Source organism: Manihot esculenta, chromosome 13, assembly GCF_001659605.2.
Source record: "Manihot esculenta cultivar AM560-2 chromosome 13, M.esculenta_v8, whole genome shotgun sequence".
NCBI classification, from domain to species: Eukaryota; Viridiplantae; Streptophyta; class Magnoliopsida; order Malpighiales; family Euphorbiaceae; genus Manihot; species Manihot esculenta.
In genome coordinates, this window is record NC_035173.2 from 956,523 (window position 1) to 974,122 (window position 17,600).

Sequence of the window (17,600 nt, forward strand, 5' to 3'; positions counted from 1 at the left end):
CTGTGGGCTTCCAGCAGGTTTGGACAGAACTTCCTCATAGAATGGCAGAGCAGCCCAATAACTTGATGGCTGATTTTTCTATTTAATTAGTTAGATATTATTGGCTATTAATTACTATTTTTTTTCTAAGTGGAGACGCAATTGATTGATTAAATAAAAAACATATATATATATAACACAAGAAATTAAATACTACAACAAAATCCCAAATATATGCTGAATTATCAATTAGATTATTTACACAGAGAAGCACCAGAAATTAAGAGACTTAAACTTGAGTTTAATTTGTTTAAGAAGTCACAAGCCCTCAATTCTTATATATACCAGAATTACGTATCATATTGATCAACCACAAATCTTGCCGTAGCTCTTGAACATTTCATTGGCATGAAACAATTCTGTTTCTCTGGTAATTAATTCAAAGCTTATAAATGTGTGTACATTCACTCTTCTACTCAAGTTTCAAATGATCTCTCTGATGGCACTCTCTCATTTTCTCCTCCTAGTTTTCGTTTCTCTCTTTGGTAACTACCTGATTCCCTCATTTACGTGTTTTTTTTTTTAAGATAAATGCTAGCCATACTATTATCCATCGTAAGCATTATCTTTTATTTATTTATATATTAAATAGTAAAAATTTTGAATAATGTATTTTTCAGGTACTGGTAATGCTAAGATTATTACTATGCAAAATAAATGCGACTTCACAATATGGCCTGGATATCAAATAGTAATTCCTTTGGCAGAGGGTGGAAGGAGAAACGTAGACAGTGGTTTTGAGTTGAGTGCTGGTAAATCGGTGAATTTTACGGTTGTCGATTATGCCACTATCTGGGGTCGCACTGGGTGCTCATTTAATGAATCAGAGTTTGGATCATGCATCACCGGCGACTGTGAGGGTCGATTAAGATGTGGCGACATATTTGGCCGGCAGTTTATACATCAACAACCTGTCACATATGCTTATTTGGAGTTTGGAAAAAATGAATATCCTGATTTTTTTGCAATTAACGTAGGGGCTGGGTATAATGCACCAATTTCTATAATACCTTATGGTGGTAGTGATGCCGGTGACAATAAATGCAAGGCTACAAGTTGCTCTATAGACTTGAAAGAGAGTTGCCCAGATGAGCTGAAGCAGAGATTTAATGGTATTACTGTAGCATGTCGAAATCCTTGCTTTCATTACCCTTCTGTTGAGCCTCAGTTTTGTTGCCCATACTATGGATATGAGAAAGACGATTGCAAGCCTACAAATTACTTTCAAGTGTTTGAGGCTGCTTGTCCTTCAGCTGGTTCCACTCCTGAATTTGATATCTCCAGATCGTCAATGTGCTCAAATGCTAATAATTACTTAATTAGTTTTTGTTGAAACTTAATCAATTGCTTCCATATAGAAATTACATCGATACACATAACACTGTACAAGGATTAATGAAATAAACAGTGACTTTTCTATATGAAAGGCTTTTATTTCTTTTTCTTATTGACAGTATGTAGTAACTGTTATACTTACAACTATTGCACTGTATGCATAAACATTAATAGACTCTTTTCCATTGCTTTAAATGATACGAGTGCGTCATCAAGATTTTCCTGTTTGCATAAGCCATCAAGCCAAATAGACATTTGGGCAGTGACCTTGAGAATACATGTACTCCAAAATCTCTACTGCTCGCCAAAAGCCTTTTATAAGTGACAGTAAGCATTTCATCAAAAATTTTCTTTGCTTCATCAATCCTCACAGTATCCATATCATTGAAAATTTCTCCTGCTCTATTGATTTTACCCTCTTTACAGATTAAGGTATTAAATGTCACAATGTCATGAACTAATCCGAGTTTGAGGAATTTCCCCAAACTCCACACGGTGTAAGCAGCAGCAGCAGCAATTAATCAGAATGTAAAGTGTGAGATTCCTAATGACAATTTTTCTGAACAAGGAAACCGCCGTATGGTATTGTTTCATTCTCACAAAAGCAGATAAAAATCGACCGAATTGAACAATGGAAGGGAGAAGATGCATAAGAATGATGTGATTAAAGGAAGCTAGGGCATCATCGATGTCTCTAAAAGTAGCAGAATAGAATTTAGATCTCATGCTTGCATCCTTATGAGAGTGAGTCGAATTAGAAGAAGGGAAAGAGTGAAATGAATTGGTAAATAATAAGATTGGAGAACACATTTCTATTTGGAGTTGAAAATGGAAGCTCCTCCAAGTGCTTGTGAAAATGCTTCGAGGGTCTTGCAACCAAAAATCGTTGATCTTTCTGAGCAAGCACAAAATTTCACTGGTATTGGGGCAATAAAAATGGAAAACTAAAGCAAGCCTTGAGATAGTTCCTTTTCAATCAAGCCCAATAACTTAATGGCTGATTTTTGTAATTTAAAGCAACAGAAATTAAAAAACTTGAGTTTTAATTTGTTCAAGAAGTCACAAGCCCTCAATTTCTTATACCAGAATTACGTATCATATTGATCAACCACAAATCCAGCCGTAGCCCTTGAACATTTCATTGGCATGAAACAATTCTGCTTGTCTGTTAATTAATTCAAAGCTTATAAATCTGGGTATATTCACTGTTCTACTCAAGTTTCAAATGATCTCTCTGATGGCACTCTCTCATTTTCTCCTCCTGATTTTCGTTTCTCTCTTTGGTAACTACCTGATTCCCTCATTTACATGTTTTTCTTTTAAGATAAATGCTAGTCATTCTATGGATATATACCACAATTGTATCGTAGCAAGCATTATCTTTTATTTATTTACGTATTAAATGGTAAAAATTTTTGAATAATGTATTTTTCAGGTACTGACGCTGCTAAGATTATTACTATACTAAATAAATGCGACTTCACAATATGGCCTGGATATCAAATAGGATTTCCGTTGGGAGACGGTGAATTGAGACCTGTAAGTAGTGGTTTTGAGTTAAGTGCCGGTGCATCGCTGAATCTCACAGTAGCCCATTATGCCACTGTCTGGGGTCGCACTGGGTGCTCATTTAATGAATCAGGTCTTGGGACATGCATCACCGGCGACTGTGACGGTCGTTTAAGTTGTGGCGATGATGAAACTGGCTGGTGGTATATAACTCCACAACCTGTCACGCATGCTTCTTTGAGATTTGGAGAAGACAAATTTCCTGATGTTTTTGCACTTAACGTAGGAGATGGGTATAATATACCAATTTCTATAACGCCTTATGGCGGTAGCAATGGCGGTGAAGGTAGATGCAAGGCTACAAGTTGCTCCATAGATTTGAACAAGAGTTGCCCAGATGAGCTGAAGGTGAGATCAAATGGTAGTACTGTAGCATGTCGAAATCCTTGCCTTCGATATTTTTCTCCTGAGCCTCAGTTTTGTTGCCCATATGGATATGAGAGAGGCGATTGCCAGCCTACAAATTATTATGAAGTGTTCGAGGCTGCTTGTCCTTCAGCTGGTGCCGCTCCTGAATTTGATTCCTCCAAATCGTCAGTGTGCTCATATGCTAATAATTACTTAATTAGCTTTTGTTAAAAACTTAATCAATTGCTTTCATATAGAAAATACATAATACACATAACACTGTACAATGATTAATTAAATAAACAGTGACTTTTCTACATCAAAGGCTTCTTCTATCTTATGGTTTTCATTGCCAATATTCCTTGGGAACTGCACAATAGTTTATCTTTTTCTGGTTTTATTGCATTAAAATTATTAATTATAGTAGGTTCCATACGTATAAATCATTAAACTTATAACGATGGTGTAAAATAAATTTTCAAAAAACGTATTCTAACATTTTCAATTTTGAAGTTGTATTTAGAAAAGAGTAAAGATTTTTAAAGTAGAGTTTTGGAGAAAATCTTCGATTTCAATTTGAGTCCGAAAATTTTTCTATTCAAAATCTTTAAAAAAGTTTTTCAAATAATAATAAAAATATTAAAATTTAAAAACCATAAAAAATCTTATTTTATGAGACTATACTCTATAAAACTTTATTTTATTTTACTTCCTCCCAAATAGAATATTAAAAATAGAAAATAAAATCAAATATGTGTAATATAACCCAAGAAAAAGATAAGCCTGCCTGCCATACATGTTTTACTTATATTCATTAGGATGCAACACTACTATTTAGAGAAATTTATTTTATAAAATAGTCGTATTTATTACAATGAATAAATCCTAATTGTTGATTATAATATAGTCAATAAGAGATTTATATCCTAATTGTTTATTATAATATAGTCAATAAGAGATTTATGATGATTAATGATTATTAATAAAACTATTATTATACATGTATAGCAAATGCTATTCACAATGGATAAATTTTATAATTTCTCTATTGTATGATTTAAATTATAAAATAAATCAACATCAACGAATGGAGATTGATTATGCATAAAAATGCAGTGGGTGGGGGATATTTTTAATATTATTATTAGAGTTGTTGATTATTCTAAAATAGTTTCGACTCAAAAATGAAAAATTTATTAATTTTATTGAAAGATACAAAGAAGATTTTTTTTTTTTTTCATACAAAGAAGAAGATAAAAACAGTGGATTATGGATTTCAAATTATACCATCTTATTTATTAAGAGTTTTTTTTTTTAGTGAATTTATAATCACATTATTTTATCAATAATTTCAAATACATATTTAATTATTTTATGTTTATTCATCACTCCAATGAATTTAACAAAATATATATTTTATCAAGTTCAAATCTCATGTTATACATTCTTTTATCCAAACACAACTTTTTATTTTTAATATGGCTATAAATACAATATTTAGGTTCTAAAAAGATACTCTATGACCAGTAACATTTAAAGAGGGTCAAATTATATAATTACAAATAATAAATCTAAGTTTTTATTACAACAACATATTCAATTTATTACCAATTAAAAATTAAAATTTTAAAAGGCAATGACCCTTAAATCCGTGATTGTCTGCCTATGCATGAGTTGAGCATTTACTGTGATGAAAGGTTGTTACATTATTTATATTTATATAGAAGAATCAAATTATTAAATAAGTTTAAATTTAATTCATGTAGTGTATCCTGACTTAGTTCAATGGTTAAAAACATATTAATGAGTAAATTTATTAATAATGGACCATAATAAATATAATTTACCGTATAATTAAAAGAGTTCCTTACACCAGAATTAACCAATTGGCCGTAGATCCTGCAAGCTCTTGAACACTTCATTGGCATGAAAAAGAGGTTCTTGGCAATTGTCCTAGTTTGTTAAACTCATTCAAAGCTATTTTATATTATATGTATCCACCTATCTATCATTACTCTGTTTATTATTACAAGTAATATTTTGGTACCCATAGACTATTAACTCTCTTATGGCACTTTGGCATTTTCTCCTCCTGCTTTTTATCTCTTCATCAGGTGCATTATAGGCTTATTCTCATCTATACGTAATAACAGTGACAAGTAAAATTATGATAGCTTTGAACAAATTCCGTGCGATGGATCACCTGATTGCTTGATTAGTTTCTGTTGAAAATTTCATGTTTATTGACATTTTCATATGGAAATTATTAATCACATATAAACTAAAGAATAAAAGTTGGATACATCTCTACTCCAACCATGGACCCTCTTGGAAAATATTTCTAGGGTTGGAATTTTAATTGGCATCTAACAACCCTTTATTTGTTTATTCAGTAACTATAATTAACTACTTATCACCAAAATAGTTTATTTTCTTTAATATGACAGTAATATATTTAAAATTCAATGGAATAAGAAGATGATACATGAATGATGATTTGATTTATAGAGAAGATAATGATTCTGATCGGGTAGGGAGTGAATTAATAGATATGATGAGTCGCTAATTCATGAAGATTTAAATTTAGAGAAGAAGTTATCTATTTTGTAAAATATGTCCAAAGTGGTTAATCTAAGGGTATTTATACCCTGACTATGTTAGAATATTTTAACTGATGTCCTTCCGGATTGAATGATGATGATGTGTTCATACTCTGACCATTTTGATTGATTGCAGGGTGTTAAGCGGATCATTAATGGCTATCAATCGGCTGATAAATATTATGCCGCCTCATCCATACACTGTCCATTTGCTAGTGTCCTTTCTGCCAACCCTGCAGTATGCGTATTTATGATTCTAAGAAAGCTCTAAAACTGCAGTATGCGTAATTAGAATATGATTCTACAAAAACCTTTAAGACTAGTCAGCTGGCTCCGGACATAGGTGGGTCAGTTCGCCTATGCTATTCCGAGCATAGGTACAATTAGAGATATAGAAGGTCTTATCCGCGTGCTGTGTAGGACATGCATTCTACAACCTGATCGGACACCGAGAATCTAGCACGGAGACTCTTCTACTTCTCCTCTAAATGTGTCACGATTTCAAAATCCATCATTATTATTATTATTATTATTATCGGATAGTATCATAATAAAAGAAAATTGAATTCTATGGTCTAGGTCCAATATTCCAATAAAATAGGATTTTAGCATTTTCCCATGTTCTAATCGTTTCAATTCATAGATTATGAATATGACCCAAGTTTCTATCTGCAATAAAATGACTGTTAAAGTCTATTACAGGTTGCAGTTAGACCAGTGTGCCCACCAATTGGAGAATCATGAGCTGCTGCAATTAACTTCTGTTGAAGCTCTAAAGGATAACCAATACCTCCAAATATCAACAAACCCCCTGTATATACAGGCAATTAGGTCCGCCCAAGCTACCAATTAATAGAACTGCAATAAACTAAACTTCCTGCATCCACAAAGGAACAGTAGCAGAAGTGACCATTGACTCACCTGTCTGCTGATAAGTAGCATACTAATACCCTTCTTATACTGAATTGTATAATTAAGTCCTAACAACTAGTCATCCTTACTGCTAAACAGCAATGTGCAATCTCTGCTGAATAGAAACTTCAAACTCTCATGACCTGTTTTAATAACAAATGCTGTATTTTCCAAGTTGTGCCTCCACTTATTCACTGCCAATATTACTGTCAAATTGTCAGGTTCTTGGCTCAGGAACCAACTCGGCTATCATTCACAACCACATTCGTAAACAGAAACAGAAGAAGAGAAGTTATCAAGTGTAAAAGAAGAAGATATGAGAGAAGACAGAAGAAAGGGAAGGAGCAGAAGAAGAATCAAGAAGAGAGAGAATAGAAAGAGAGAGAGAGAGATGAGATTCTTTATTCATTAATGATGTAATCTAGAATTGACTATATTCCTGTATTAATACACTTATACAATTCCAACTCGGCTCATTCAGTTACAACTGAATAACGGATTATAGACTTAATAAGCCAATGAATGACTACCAGCTTACTACCCTCGAACCAACTGCTCTCCAGCTAAGTTCCCCAGCTCAGCTCATGCAGAATCCTCAGTCACAACAAATGTTTTACATTCAATCAATAAAAAATTGTCCCGTAGCCTGAGTATTTTGCACTCATCTGTACACATCATGCATTTATTCAGTGTAATACACCTAATACAGCCAAGCACTTTCCTACCATGTAAGCATGTCTCACTAATGATCTTAAGTAGTCTCCAACGTTGTATTTATCAAAATATACAGATTAATTGATTAGGGCTGGTAGGTGTTTAAGCATCATAGATACAAACAAGACTCCCTCTTCCAGTAATATAAATCACCACTACACATATCCATGGCCTGTTATGTCAAAATCAAATACAATTTTCTCACAATCAAAACTTATCTACCAGAGGGAGCAATGGTTGATGATGCAATAACTAGTTACCAAACAAATAGGATGTTAACAAGCATACAACATCCCAACCAGAAATCTCAATCTTCAACAGCATGCTAAATGATCAACCATGTTCTCGCCTGACAGAAGGGCATCATAATCTAGAGCAAACCTTATTCCATTCAGAAAACAAACTCCAACAAACAAATGCCAATCTACGGCCATTCAATTCTGTTGTGATGAAAACAGCCAATAATCTTAAACGAACTTAACAAACTACAATCCCTTCCTAGCAAAGGAAAAAGAAACTGCATTCTACACCTCACTTCGTTCTCTAACCTTTTTGTTAGCTTCACATATTTTATTTTCCTGACATTCTAAACGTATATCTATCTTCTAAAACATGATAGTGCATTGTTTTTTGGTCAACTTTGTGGGCAGCAGTCCAGCTACATAATGCACTCAGATGGCATGGTCGCCCAACTCCAATATACAACTAAAACATCCCCCATCCTAATCAGAGGGCCAATATAAGTGCACATCAATGTGAAGTTTTGAAGCATGATGGAAAGTAAAATCTCCACATACATTTACTTTTCTATAAACAAGCTCAACCACCACCCCCAAATTTTGTTGTAGCAACTGATGAAGTCCTTTCAATCTGGGGGGGGGGGGGTAATGATTTTAATTCTGATAGGTCTGCTAAACATGCTCTTACTTTCTATAATAGAGTAATATAAGCAACTTGATTTCAACTTTTAAAAGATCAAACTCCTTAAAAAGATGGGACAGACTATAGAACAAGGCAGCAGAGGCAGGCAGTAAGGAAGGGAGTTGGTGATAGCTATATGCACAAATAAACATATAAAATGATAATAAAAGGTGACTAAAAATGAGATAATTAAAACTCCCATAAAAGAATAAAAAGTTCAAGGAATTTACACTGCCACCATACATAAAGATATAATTTATTGGTAGTTTAGCTTACCATAATAATTGTTTATATAGGACTGACACTAATGATAACAATCTACAAACAAACAATACTCTCCATTTACAACAACACAATTGCAACACGCTCATACATCTGTATGTATAGCAGTAATGACAACAACAAACAGTATAAATCTCTAGCAAAGTTACCAGGCAAAACTAAGGCCACCTCATCTCACTATCATATCCATGAAAAATAAGATCCAATGCTTATTTCTGTTATTTCTCCTCTTCTTTGGGCCAAAACTGTTATACTTCTCAATGCAGAGATAGAAGTATCAAGCCAAAAAATCTGTACAGGATAGCAAAAAAACACACGTACAGAAAACATAGGATCTGACAAGCCTTCTCCCAACAGTGTCTTTTGGAAGGAATAAGAACCCAAAGGTGACAGCTTAACCTCTAGAAGTATAAATGCTTCCACAATCTATGAAGCAGCTGCAGCCCTCAAGTCCTGTGCCCCATTTTCTAATTCAAGCTTTCCTGGCTGAATCTGAAATCAAATGACAGTAAATATTAGAGATATCTGAACTGATCCTAATCAAAGCAACTGGTTGGATAAAAGGGAGATAATCAAAACATAAACTATAAAGCAACAAGAATAATACTTGAAAAGTAACATTCTCAAGTGAATTAAACGATAGCAGTAAATTTCATATGCATCCAGAAGCTCCAATTTATATGAAAAGCTCATGTTGTAATTGCGTTCTACGTATATAGGTGTTACATGGGTGAAGGGCATATCATCGAAATCCAAATAAAATTTGTCCGTTCTCCACCGAAAAACAAAACCCAACGCTCCTTATGAGCGATAATCAATCAGAAAAGGTAAAATGCGAACCCCCAATTAAAGTCACAGTACTTATATAAAACAAAAACACTCTACGAACTGCAAATATAACAACAATCAAAGACGATAAAGACGAACCTTAGGGTCATCCGATCCCCTAGAATCAGTATGCTCATCACTAGGATCAGAAGCAGTGCAGTCGAGAGGGTTCTCAAACAAGGATAACGAGAATTGCTTGTCCACAACTCCAACATCAAAGTATATCAAACCAGAGCTAGGGACATCGACGCGTATACCCTTAACTTGAAACCAAAGGAAAAGCTCCTGCTGCGATACACCGGATAACTCACCGATCTTTCCATAGGACAAAAGCCCAGAAATATTGAAATCGTAGTGAAACTGGTTCTCGAATTTGGCATTGCAAGGTTGGGTTAGGTTTATCTGGAAGTGGCCAGTAGTAGGATCGAGTGAAAATTCGGTAATGCCCTTAGGTAGAAGGCCTATTGGGAGGCCGTTTTGGCGGAGATGGTCATAGATGGACGGCTGGGATGGGGCGGAAAACGGGAAGAAAGCAGTGAGAACAAGGAAGAAAGTGAGGGATTTTAGACAGGGACCCATTATGAATTTTGTTTCTGAGATTGAAATGGGGAGACCTGAGAGAGAGAAGAGAGATGGGCTCTCTTCGTTTCTATTGTTAAGGTTTGAATCACGCGTTATGGAGGAGCGTGGTTGTTTCATGTAATATTATATTTTAGCAATCACTTATTTTGTCTTGAGACCGTTCACCGATTCAAAATATAAATAAAATTATTATTACCTCCTGGAAGTTTTAAGAGCTTTAATAATTTGTTTCTATTTTAAAATTTATTAATTAAAATATTTGTACATTTTGTAAACTTAAATTGTTTAATTTTGTTATATAAAACTGTTTATTAACTATATTTTTATATTATGTAATTTTTATAATTTTAATTAATATATATTATTTAGTCTTATAATTTCAATATGTGTACTACTTGATTTTTATAATTTTAAATATCTATTTGGTTTTAATAAATTTAAAGGAATGTGTTTTATTATATAAAATTTTAAAAAATTAGTTTATAATCATGAGTAAAAGTAAAGGATTAGACTTTATGCCCTAGAGGGCTTCATAAAATAACATTAATTCTAAAGATGTCCTTTAACAAAATATAAATCAATATTTTTTAATTATTGTAATAGTAGAAAATATTTTTTTGAATTTATTTCTTCACATTACAAATAAATAGTATTACATTAAAATACACTCAAATTTAACAATAAAGCTTTAAATTTAAAACTATTAAGATAAATCTTTAAATATTTTTAAAAAATAAAATAATGTATGTTTTAAATTTCTAGGTTATTATTGTGTTGTTGTTGTAAATATTAGAAATTTATTAATTTAGAAAACAAGTAAAAAAGATGAGTAGAAATGTGAGAGGAGAGAAATAATAATTTTTTTTTAAAAAAAAAAAAAAAACATAAAACTGTGCAACTTTAACATTATCTTAAGAATCTACAATCTTTGATTACATAACACTTGAATTGAATTTTTTTTAAAAAAAAACAAGGGAAAAGGAAAAAAGGAAAAAGGAAAAAGGAAAAATAAACACCTAAAGTTACCTGTAATTGAAAATTAACCCGAAAAAACAAATTCTAAATTGTCATACTTTTGATTTTAAATGTGTTATATTCAAATAAAACTAATGTTGAGGATTCAATAACAGTTATGTGTCTCAATAGGAAATCATAATTGAACTCTACCTTTTACTGAAACCTTCTCCAGGCTGTTTGCTTTCCAAGTTTACTTCAACTCCAATCAAATTGAAAAAACAGGGGGAAAATATATATATATATACTAACAAACAAGAAACTAGCAACTGATTTATTAGACATACAATCCAAAAGGAAAATTTACTTCTTAAATGCAGTAATAAATTTTCTTCGTTTTTTTTTTAGTTTCTCCTAACAACTGACCCCATCAAAACATTCTAATACAATAACAATGCCGTATCTCAAAACATTACCAACAACCATACTCGCAGTCTAATCTTTACTTGTAATTCTACTCGTCTGCCCAATCATCAAGCTTTTTAGGGTTCAATCACAAACAAAGGCTGTCCAAAGAAAAATAGAAGAAGTCAGGCAGGGATAAAAAAAGATGATACATCTTGAATACGTAGCAATTTAAACTGTTTTTGAGGTTCTGCTGAGAAAAACTTACTGTGTCAACACTGACTGGCTTCCCATCTTCTGCAATAATTTCAACTATAGTCCCTGACTGATCAGCCTAATGAGAATATTTCATGTCAAACACAATCAGCAAATGCCTTTTTTTTTTCTTTTCTTTTCTCTTTAAATAAGAAAACAAATAGAGATATTTCAAAATATAAATAAATAAAATGCCTTGAACTAGCAAACATTCAACTACTAATTACGTTTCAACTTTGAAATTTGCTGCCAATTAATAGCAATTTTCATTTTAGCATTAACCTCACTTTATACACAAATAGTTGATGATATGTAGGTCACAAACGGCAAACTTGTGAAAAGCTTTAATGTGAAGTAGTCTCCTCTTTGTAACAGAAGGTCGCAATGCATCTTAGGATAAGTTTATTTGCTTTCTAGGGTATATTCCTACAGCCTCCCCTTTCCCACTCCTAGTGTGATTTTCTCTATTTCTGTTCTCTTCTCTTCTTCTTCTTCTTCTTCTTCTTCTTCTTCTTCTTCTTCTTGTTCTTCTTCTTCTTCTTCTTCTTTTCCTTACTCTCTTCATCTTTGCCCACATCTTCATGAATACTGAGTAACCATATCTCTTTCTCTCCTAATATGATTTATACTGATAATTAAATTCTTTCTCCTCCACTCAATTTCTTAACCTGAAATAGTTGCACCTACATCTTTCCAGCACGATTCCCTAAAATCCTAAAATAGATTAACTATATAATTTCAGAATTTCGGAGGCTATCGTATCATACAATATAAACTAGAATGCCAATAACTTCCAGGACAATGATTCGTCAGATGGAAATCAAGCTACCTGCCATCAGAAAGTGGAAGGATAATAAATTTCAACATAAATTTGTTATTACACAGAATGACAATTGACATTGCTTATTAAATTCTTAAATGGGGGGAGAGTATCAAAGTCCTAAATGAACTTTATCAGCAAAGAAGTTCAAAACTTTTCACATTTTGAAATAATTAGTCCTTTTTTTCCGGCAAGCAGTAAGGGCCATATAACTAGTCAAGAGTCTGCCACTCTCGCTAACTCACTTTGGATGAAAATTTGTTCCTTGAGTTTCAGTATCCTAAATTTATGTAGTTATCCTAGGTGAGAAAAAAGAAAGAAAGAAAGAAAGAAAGAAGAAATTTCTGCCTAATCAATTTAAAATGGTTAACGAAGCAAATTGTGTCACTGGAGCCGAAGAAACCAATATATTCGACATTTATCTAAAATGCAAAGTAAATCCTGACGACTGTGGCTTCCAGGGAGTTCTCAGAACTTCAAGGAGAGACTTTAAGGCAACTTGCATTCGTACCTCTCATTTTCTTCTACCAATTTTAATTGGCAGAATTGCAGCTAAGATTTACATAAACTGCACAACACCAACTTATCTATCTCTGTAGAACCCCATCCCACCATCTCATCAATTGTGGGAAACTTCAAAGTAACCTTTCTAATAGAAGTTTTTGACCTACACAAGGCCAAATGCATCACTTGACTCTTGACCAGTGGCTATACGCAAAAAATCAACTGGCACCCTAACCTTTCAATAGTTAATATTTAATATATGATATTTATAAAAGTGTAATAATTTAACCTTATATGCTAACGTGAGTTTTAAAGTTCAGGGTTTAAATAGTTATACTTTATAAAGTTTAGGAGTTAAATAGGTGCTCTTTTATAAAGCTAAGGTGTTAAATGTTAACTACAAGAAGATCAAGTGCTGACCTTTTTCTTGTGTAAAGTTCAAGGGTCAAAAGATGTACATGGCCTAATACATAATTACATTTTGATACACGCCAATGAAACTAATGAACGTGTCAATCCAGCAGCATTTTTATGTCTTCTACCCTCACAACATACAAAAAGAAAATTAGGATTAGCTTTAACTTTAATCAGGTATCAATATATTCCATTTGTCATGAGTTTATCTTTAGCATATAGATATTATTATATCAATAGGAGGACTGTTGTTAGCATCAGTGCCTAGAAAACAGAATAAACCACCAGTGAAGAAAAACACTAGCAAAAACTACTTTACAAATTAAAATGAAATCAACTTATGAATGATGAAAATGTTGATAGCAATCTCCAATAAAAAGTCAATGCAGAAGTAACTTACTTCTATTTCATTCATCAATTTCATGGCTTCAATGATGCATACGACTTGTCCTTTCTGCACTTTGTCTCCAACCTATAGCAATCATATGAAAAATAATACAAAAGTAAAGATGTCAGTTCAGTCATAAAATTTGCATCATTTATGACAAGAAAAATGCAAAGTAGAGATGATTTACCTTCACAAAGGGGGGTTCACCTGGTGCTGGACTTCTGTAGAATGTACCTGCCATAGGGCATTTAAGTGGTGGAAGTGATGACTTAGGTGATTTAGCAGCAGAAGGTGCAGGTGATGGGGGTGAAGCAGCAGGAGCTGGAATAGAGGCTGCAGCGGAAGCCGCAGGTGAGGCTGGAGGCATTGATGGTGGTGGTGAAGGTGAGTGCATCATAACCACTGGAGCAGGAGAAGGGGGCTGAGGCAACGCCTCCTTTTTCCGGATTATCAGTTCACAATCAAGTTGTTTTAACTGCAACTCCACAATATCTCTTGAATCAACCAGCCTGCAATGATCATAAAATGTAAAATAGTTACTATAACATTCTCAGAACAAGTGTAGGATGCTAAAAAGAGCAGCTTTTGTTCCCTCACTTCACAAGGCTTGCAACTTGTGTAATAAATTCAGATATTGACTCCTCTGTTGCCAAAGTTGGAGGCGAAGACTCATTTGATGGCTTAGCATCCTTTGCTTCTGTAGATGGTGGTTCCGATTTGTTTGAAGGTGAGGCAGCAGCATTTGAGGATCCATCCACAGAAACCTTGAAGGCAACAGATGAACTCAAAAAAATGTCCAGGGAGGAAAGCAAATCTCAAAAAAAAAAAATCCTCTAATGAAAACCATTGAAAGAACCTTACCTCATTCAGCTGGGCTTTCACAAAGGTGGAGCTGTCACGACCATGCTTCAGACCCTACATTGCAGAGACCATTTTCACTCTTTCCATGCTAAATATAAACATGAGATTTGACTATTCTAAATTAAAAGCAAATAAATGCTGCAACTTGCAACTGTCACACATAGAATAAAGGGGAAAAGACATAGAATGTTCCAAGTTTCTCATTTCTTAAATTGATAATTAAGCCAGAAAGACAGAGAGGAAAGTGAGAAGGCGTGAACTTCTGATATGTTCAGGCTAATGCAACTATCTGGCGATAATTTTAACTCATCTGCAAGCAGAAGAGTCAAACCACAAACTCACCCTCCAAAACCTTTTATATTTCTTTCAATAAACAACACTCATGGATTTCAAATCATAACTTGACAAAAAGGGCTTTACAAGTAAAAAATGGACCCAAAAAAAAAGATCTAAAACAAAGTGGGAAGGTTGTAAATAATACAGGTCTGTCAAAGTTTGCTATCCAAGTGATGATACCAAAAACCATTGCCAAAGTCAAAACTCAAAACAAGGCTATAATTTTCCATATTGTTGTATTCTGCAAACTGAAGGTGTAGAGTTCATTCAATAGATAAGACTTCAAAATGGATTGGTTCAAATCTCTCATGACACATAAATGACATAAAAATTCTGAAAGTGTCTATTTAGTGCAGTGACATATGGCAATGAAATTGGCGGGCTGTCTGATAAGGGGGATCCAATTACTAGTTGATTCAAGCATAACCATTGCATGTAGCATCACTTTATAAAGTTAAGAGTCGGCTTTCATGTCTGTAGCACAAAGGTGAAAGCCTATGAGAAATTCCCAAAACTTGATTAACATCAAACAGATGCCTCTTTACTGAGTGGAAAGCAATGAAGAAGCAATCTAAACCAGCTTATGGTTATAGGAAACAACTAAAAATGCCAAACTTTCTAATCCAGTAGTGATTTTAAACAAGGCATAGAATTCGTATTGATGTATCATTTAAGTTACTAGACAAAAAGATATCAAAAGCCTTCAAATCTGAAATAAATAAATACAACATAACCAAATTAATCAAAAAGAACAATATATATTTTCATTCAGCGAGCACAAGATAATTGTATGCTGCTTAATATTCTCTTAGGTTTAAAACAAAAGTTAAGACATTGCAATAAGAAATCTAATTACAAGTCATAACAACCTGTTATTGGTTTCAAAGAATCCACATAAGGCAATTGATTATAATACCAGAGAGACAAAGCAAGACTCTGGCAATCAAGTAGCATTTGGGTGAATTTTCAGTCCACTAACAAGTGCTAACAGCAAAATTAACAAGTTGCTGCAATTAGGATTCTAAAAGACCGGAAGAAAGGAAGTGAAGCCCCTTAAATCTAAAGTACAAAACTTCATCATCCATTATGATTTTCAAGTTCACCATCCTTCTAATTGTAAACCAAATACTGAAAAGGAACAGGTGTAATTAAACTCTAATATAGGCATTTCCTTCTAATCCTTATCAGAACAGGTTTAGAGTAAGCCACATAACAAATGACAAATACTCTGTGTCATCTGAAAAGGCAATGCTGTCAGATTATTTCACCTTCCTCGTAGAAAGATGACAGCAAATCAAAGTCAAGGCACATTGTGTTGTCCTGTTAACTGTTATCATGCAAAACCTCAACCCTCTCCCCCAAACCCCTCTTTATTTCTGATATTTCCAAAGAAAATCATATATACTAGAACAACCTCCAATGACAACTAAATTTATGATGAGGAAGAAAAAAAAATCAATAATCAATCATAATTCAATAAAAAATACATTGTATCAAATGGAACAAGCAAGGAAATTTCATTGAAGCAGTTTGGATATAAATTCAATAACACATGCCAATGGACCTCCAACTAACCATCACTAATTTTATAATCTGATTATATAAGTTACTTCTTTATCTAAGTTTCCATATCCAATGAAGCTTTTTCTTTTTCCCAATTTCATTCCTAAATAATCAATATTCCAACATAGAGAGAGATCACAAATCTAAATACCCCTTGCCATTTCTTTTAAGCACACAAACGAGTGAGCAACGAAGCAAATAGCTAAATAAAAGGAAAACAAGAGAATGTTCCTCTTAATTTACAGAATAAGAGATTATCAGCTAACAACTAATATCAAACTGGGCAAATCCAAACAATCAACAAATCTGAAGCACTTAACGTCACACTAGTTTCAGCTCACAAAATCCTTTCCCCTCCACGCATTTCAACAGCAATTCATTAGAACCAGTTGAATCACGAATGGGTAAAATCAGAAACAAGAATCAGCAAAAAAATAATAATAACAACTCCGCCTGAAATCAACATTTTTTGGAGAAGGAGAACAAGAAAAAGAAATAAAACCTTGGCGCAAAAGCGGAACTTGGATGCAGGAGAGAGGCGAAAGGAGACCCTATAAACAGCGGAAGTATTGTAGTGAGGGAAATTGGCAGTGGTTTTGGAGACAGCGGAAGCAGAAGCGGAGGCAGTTGTGGAAAGTGAAGACGCCATTGATTTCAGCTATTTCTAGCTAATCTTAGCAAGTGTTTGATGAGAATGAAGGAGGAAAAGTGATTGAATTGTAAGAGTCGCAGAAAAAGAGCGAGTGTGTGCGTGCGTGTTTTGAGGAATCCGTCTGAGGAGAGGAGGCAGAGAAAAGGCCTTTTTTCTCTTGGAAGTTCAGAGCTTGAGGATCGATGAAACCAATGAGAGAGAGAGAGATAGTGTGTAAATCTCTACGTACTCGCTTTCTTTCACTACCACCTGTCCCGAAGCCGTTTTAATGTCATTCTAAAACGTTATTTTATCAAAAACTTTATATATATATATATA

The 17,600-nt window shown here is 33.6% G+C and overlaps 4 protein-coding genes across 5 annotated transcripts; 2 read left to right on the forward strand and 2 right to left on the reverse strand.

The window, feature by feature from the left end:
* The first annotated feature begins 646 nt into the window (after positions 1-646).
* LOC110630045 (pathogenesis-related thaumatin-like protein 3.5) lies at positions 647-1,372 on the forward strand. Its single transcript, XM_021777349.1, has one exon. It carries the CDS (start codon positions 647-649, stop codon positions 1,370-1,372), a length of 726 nt encoding a protein of 241 aa, XP_021633041.1.
* Positions 663-3,675, forward strand: LOC122721617 (pathogenesis-related thaumatin-like protein 3.5). The gene is made up of 2 exons (XM_043949933.1): positions 663-2,657; positions 2,810-3,675. Exons 1-2 carry the CDS (start codon positions 2,600-2,602, stop codon positions 3,520-3,522), a joined length of 771 nt encoding a protein of 256 aa, XP_043805868.1. The 5' UTR covers positions 663-2,599; the 3' UTR covers positions 3,523-3,675.
* A 5,003-nt stretch (positions 3,676-8,678) lies between these two features.
* Positions 8,679-10,234, reverse strand: LOC110629371. Its single transcript, XM_021776308.2, has 2 exons — positions 9,648-10,234; positions 8,679-9,212 (listed from the first exon to the last, which is right to left on the reverse strand). The coding sequence occupies exons 1-2, from the start codon at positions 10,125-10,127 to the stop codon at positions 9,147-9,149; spliced, it is 546 nt and encodes a 181-aa protein (XP_021632000.1). The 5' UTR covers positions 10,128-10,234; the 3' UTR covers positions 8,679-9,146.
* Positions 10,235-11,357: 1,123 nt separating this feature from the next.
* On the reverse strand, positions 11,358-17,524 carry LOC110629025 (biotin carboxyl carrier protein of acetyl-CoA carboxylase 1, chloroplastic). 2 transcript variants are annotated; one of them, XM_021775861.2, is made up of 7 exons: positions 17,133-17,524; positions 14,732-14,785; positions 14,468-14,634; positions 14,058-14,379; positions 13,883-13,954; positions 11,758-11,823; positions 11,358-11,650 (listed from the first exon to the last, which is right to left on the reverse strand). In XM_021775861.2, exons 1-7 carry the CDS (start codon positions 17,277-17,279, stop codon positions 11,627-11,629), a joined length of 852 nt encoding a protein of 283 aa, XP_021631553.1. In that variant the 5' UTR covers positions 17,280-17,524; the 3' UTR covers positions 11,358-11,626. The 2 variants fall into 2 exon arrangements, with proteins under 2 accessions (XP_021631553.1, XP_021631554.1); XM_021775862.2 differs by lacking the exons at positions 11,358-11,650; positions 11,758-11,823 and adding an exon at positions 11,895-12,573.
* Positions 17,525-17,600: the final 76 nt, after the last annotated feature.

What these genes read in the sequence shown, in the direction of transcription:
- LOC110630045 (XM_021777349.1), top strand. Translation starts at nt 647, where the DNA reads ATGTATTTTTCAGGTACTGGTAATGCTAAGATTATTACTATGCAAAAT.
- LOC122721617 (XM_043949933.1), top strand. Translation starts at nt 2,600, where the DNA reads ATGATCTCTCTGATGGCACTCTCTCATTTTCTCCTCCTGATTTTCGTT. An exon ending in GATTTTCGTTTCTCTCTTTG is followed by an intron (nt 2,658 to 2,809) that starts GTAACTACCTGA and finishes TGTATTTTTCAG; the next exon opens with GTACTGACGCTGCTAAGATT.
- LOC110629371 (XM_021776308.2), bottom strand. Translation starts at nt 10,127, where the DNA reads ATGGGTCCCTGTCTAAAATCCCTCACTTTCTTCCTTGTTCTCACTGCT. An exon ending in GGGGATCGGATGACCCTAAG is followed by an intron (nt 9,213 to 9,647) that starts GTTCGTCTTTAT and finishes ATTTGATTTCAG; the next exon opens with ATTCAGCCAGGAAAGCTTGA.
- LOC110629025 (XM_021775861.2), bottom strand. Translation starts at nt 17,279, where the DNA reads ATGGCGTCTTCACTTTCCACAACTGCCTCCGCTTCTGCTTCCGCTGTC. An exon ending in TGAAAGCCCAGCTGAATGAG is followed by an intron (nt 14,635 to 14,731) that starts GTAAGGTTCTTT and finishes GTTGCCTTCAAG; the next exon opens with GTTTCTGTGGATGGATCCTC. An exon ending in CAAGTTGCAAGCCTTGTGAA is followed by an intron (nt 14,380 to 14,467) that starts GTGAGGGAACAA and finishes TGATCATTGCAG; the next exon opens with GCTGGTTGATTCAAGAGATA.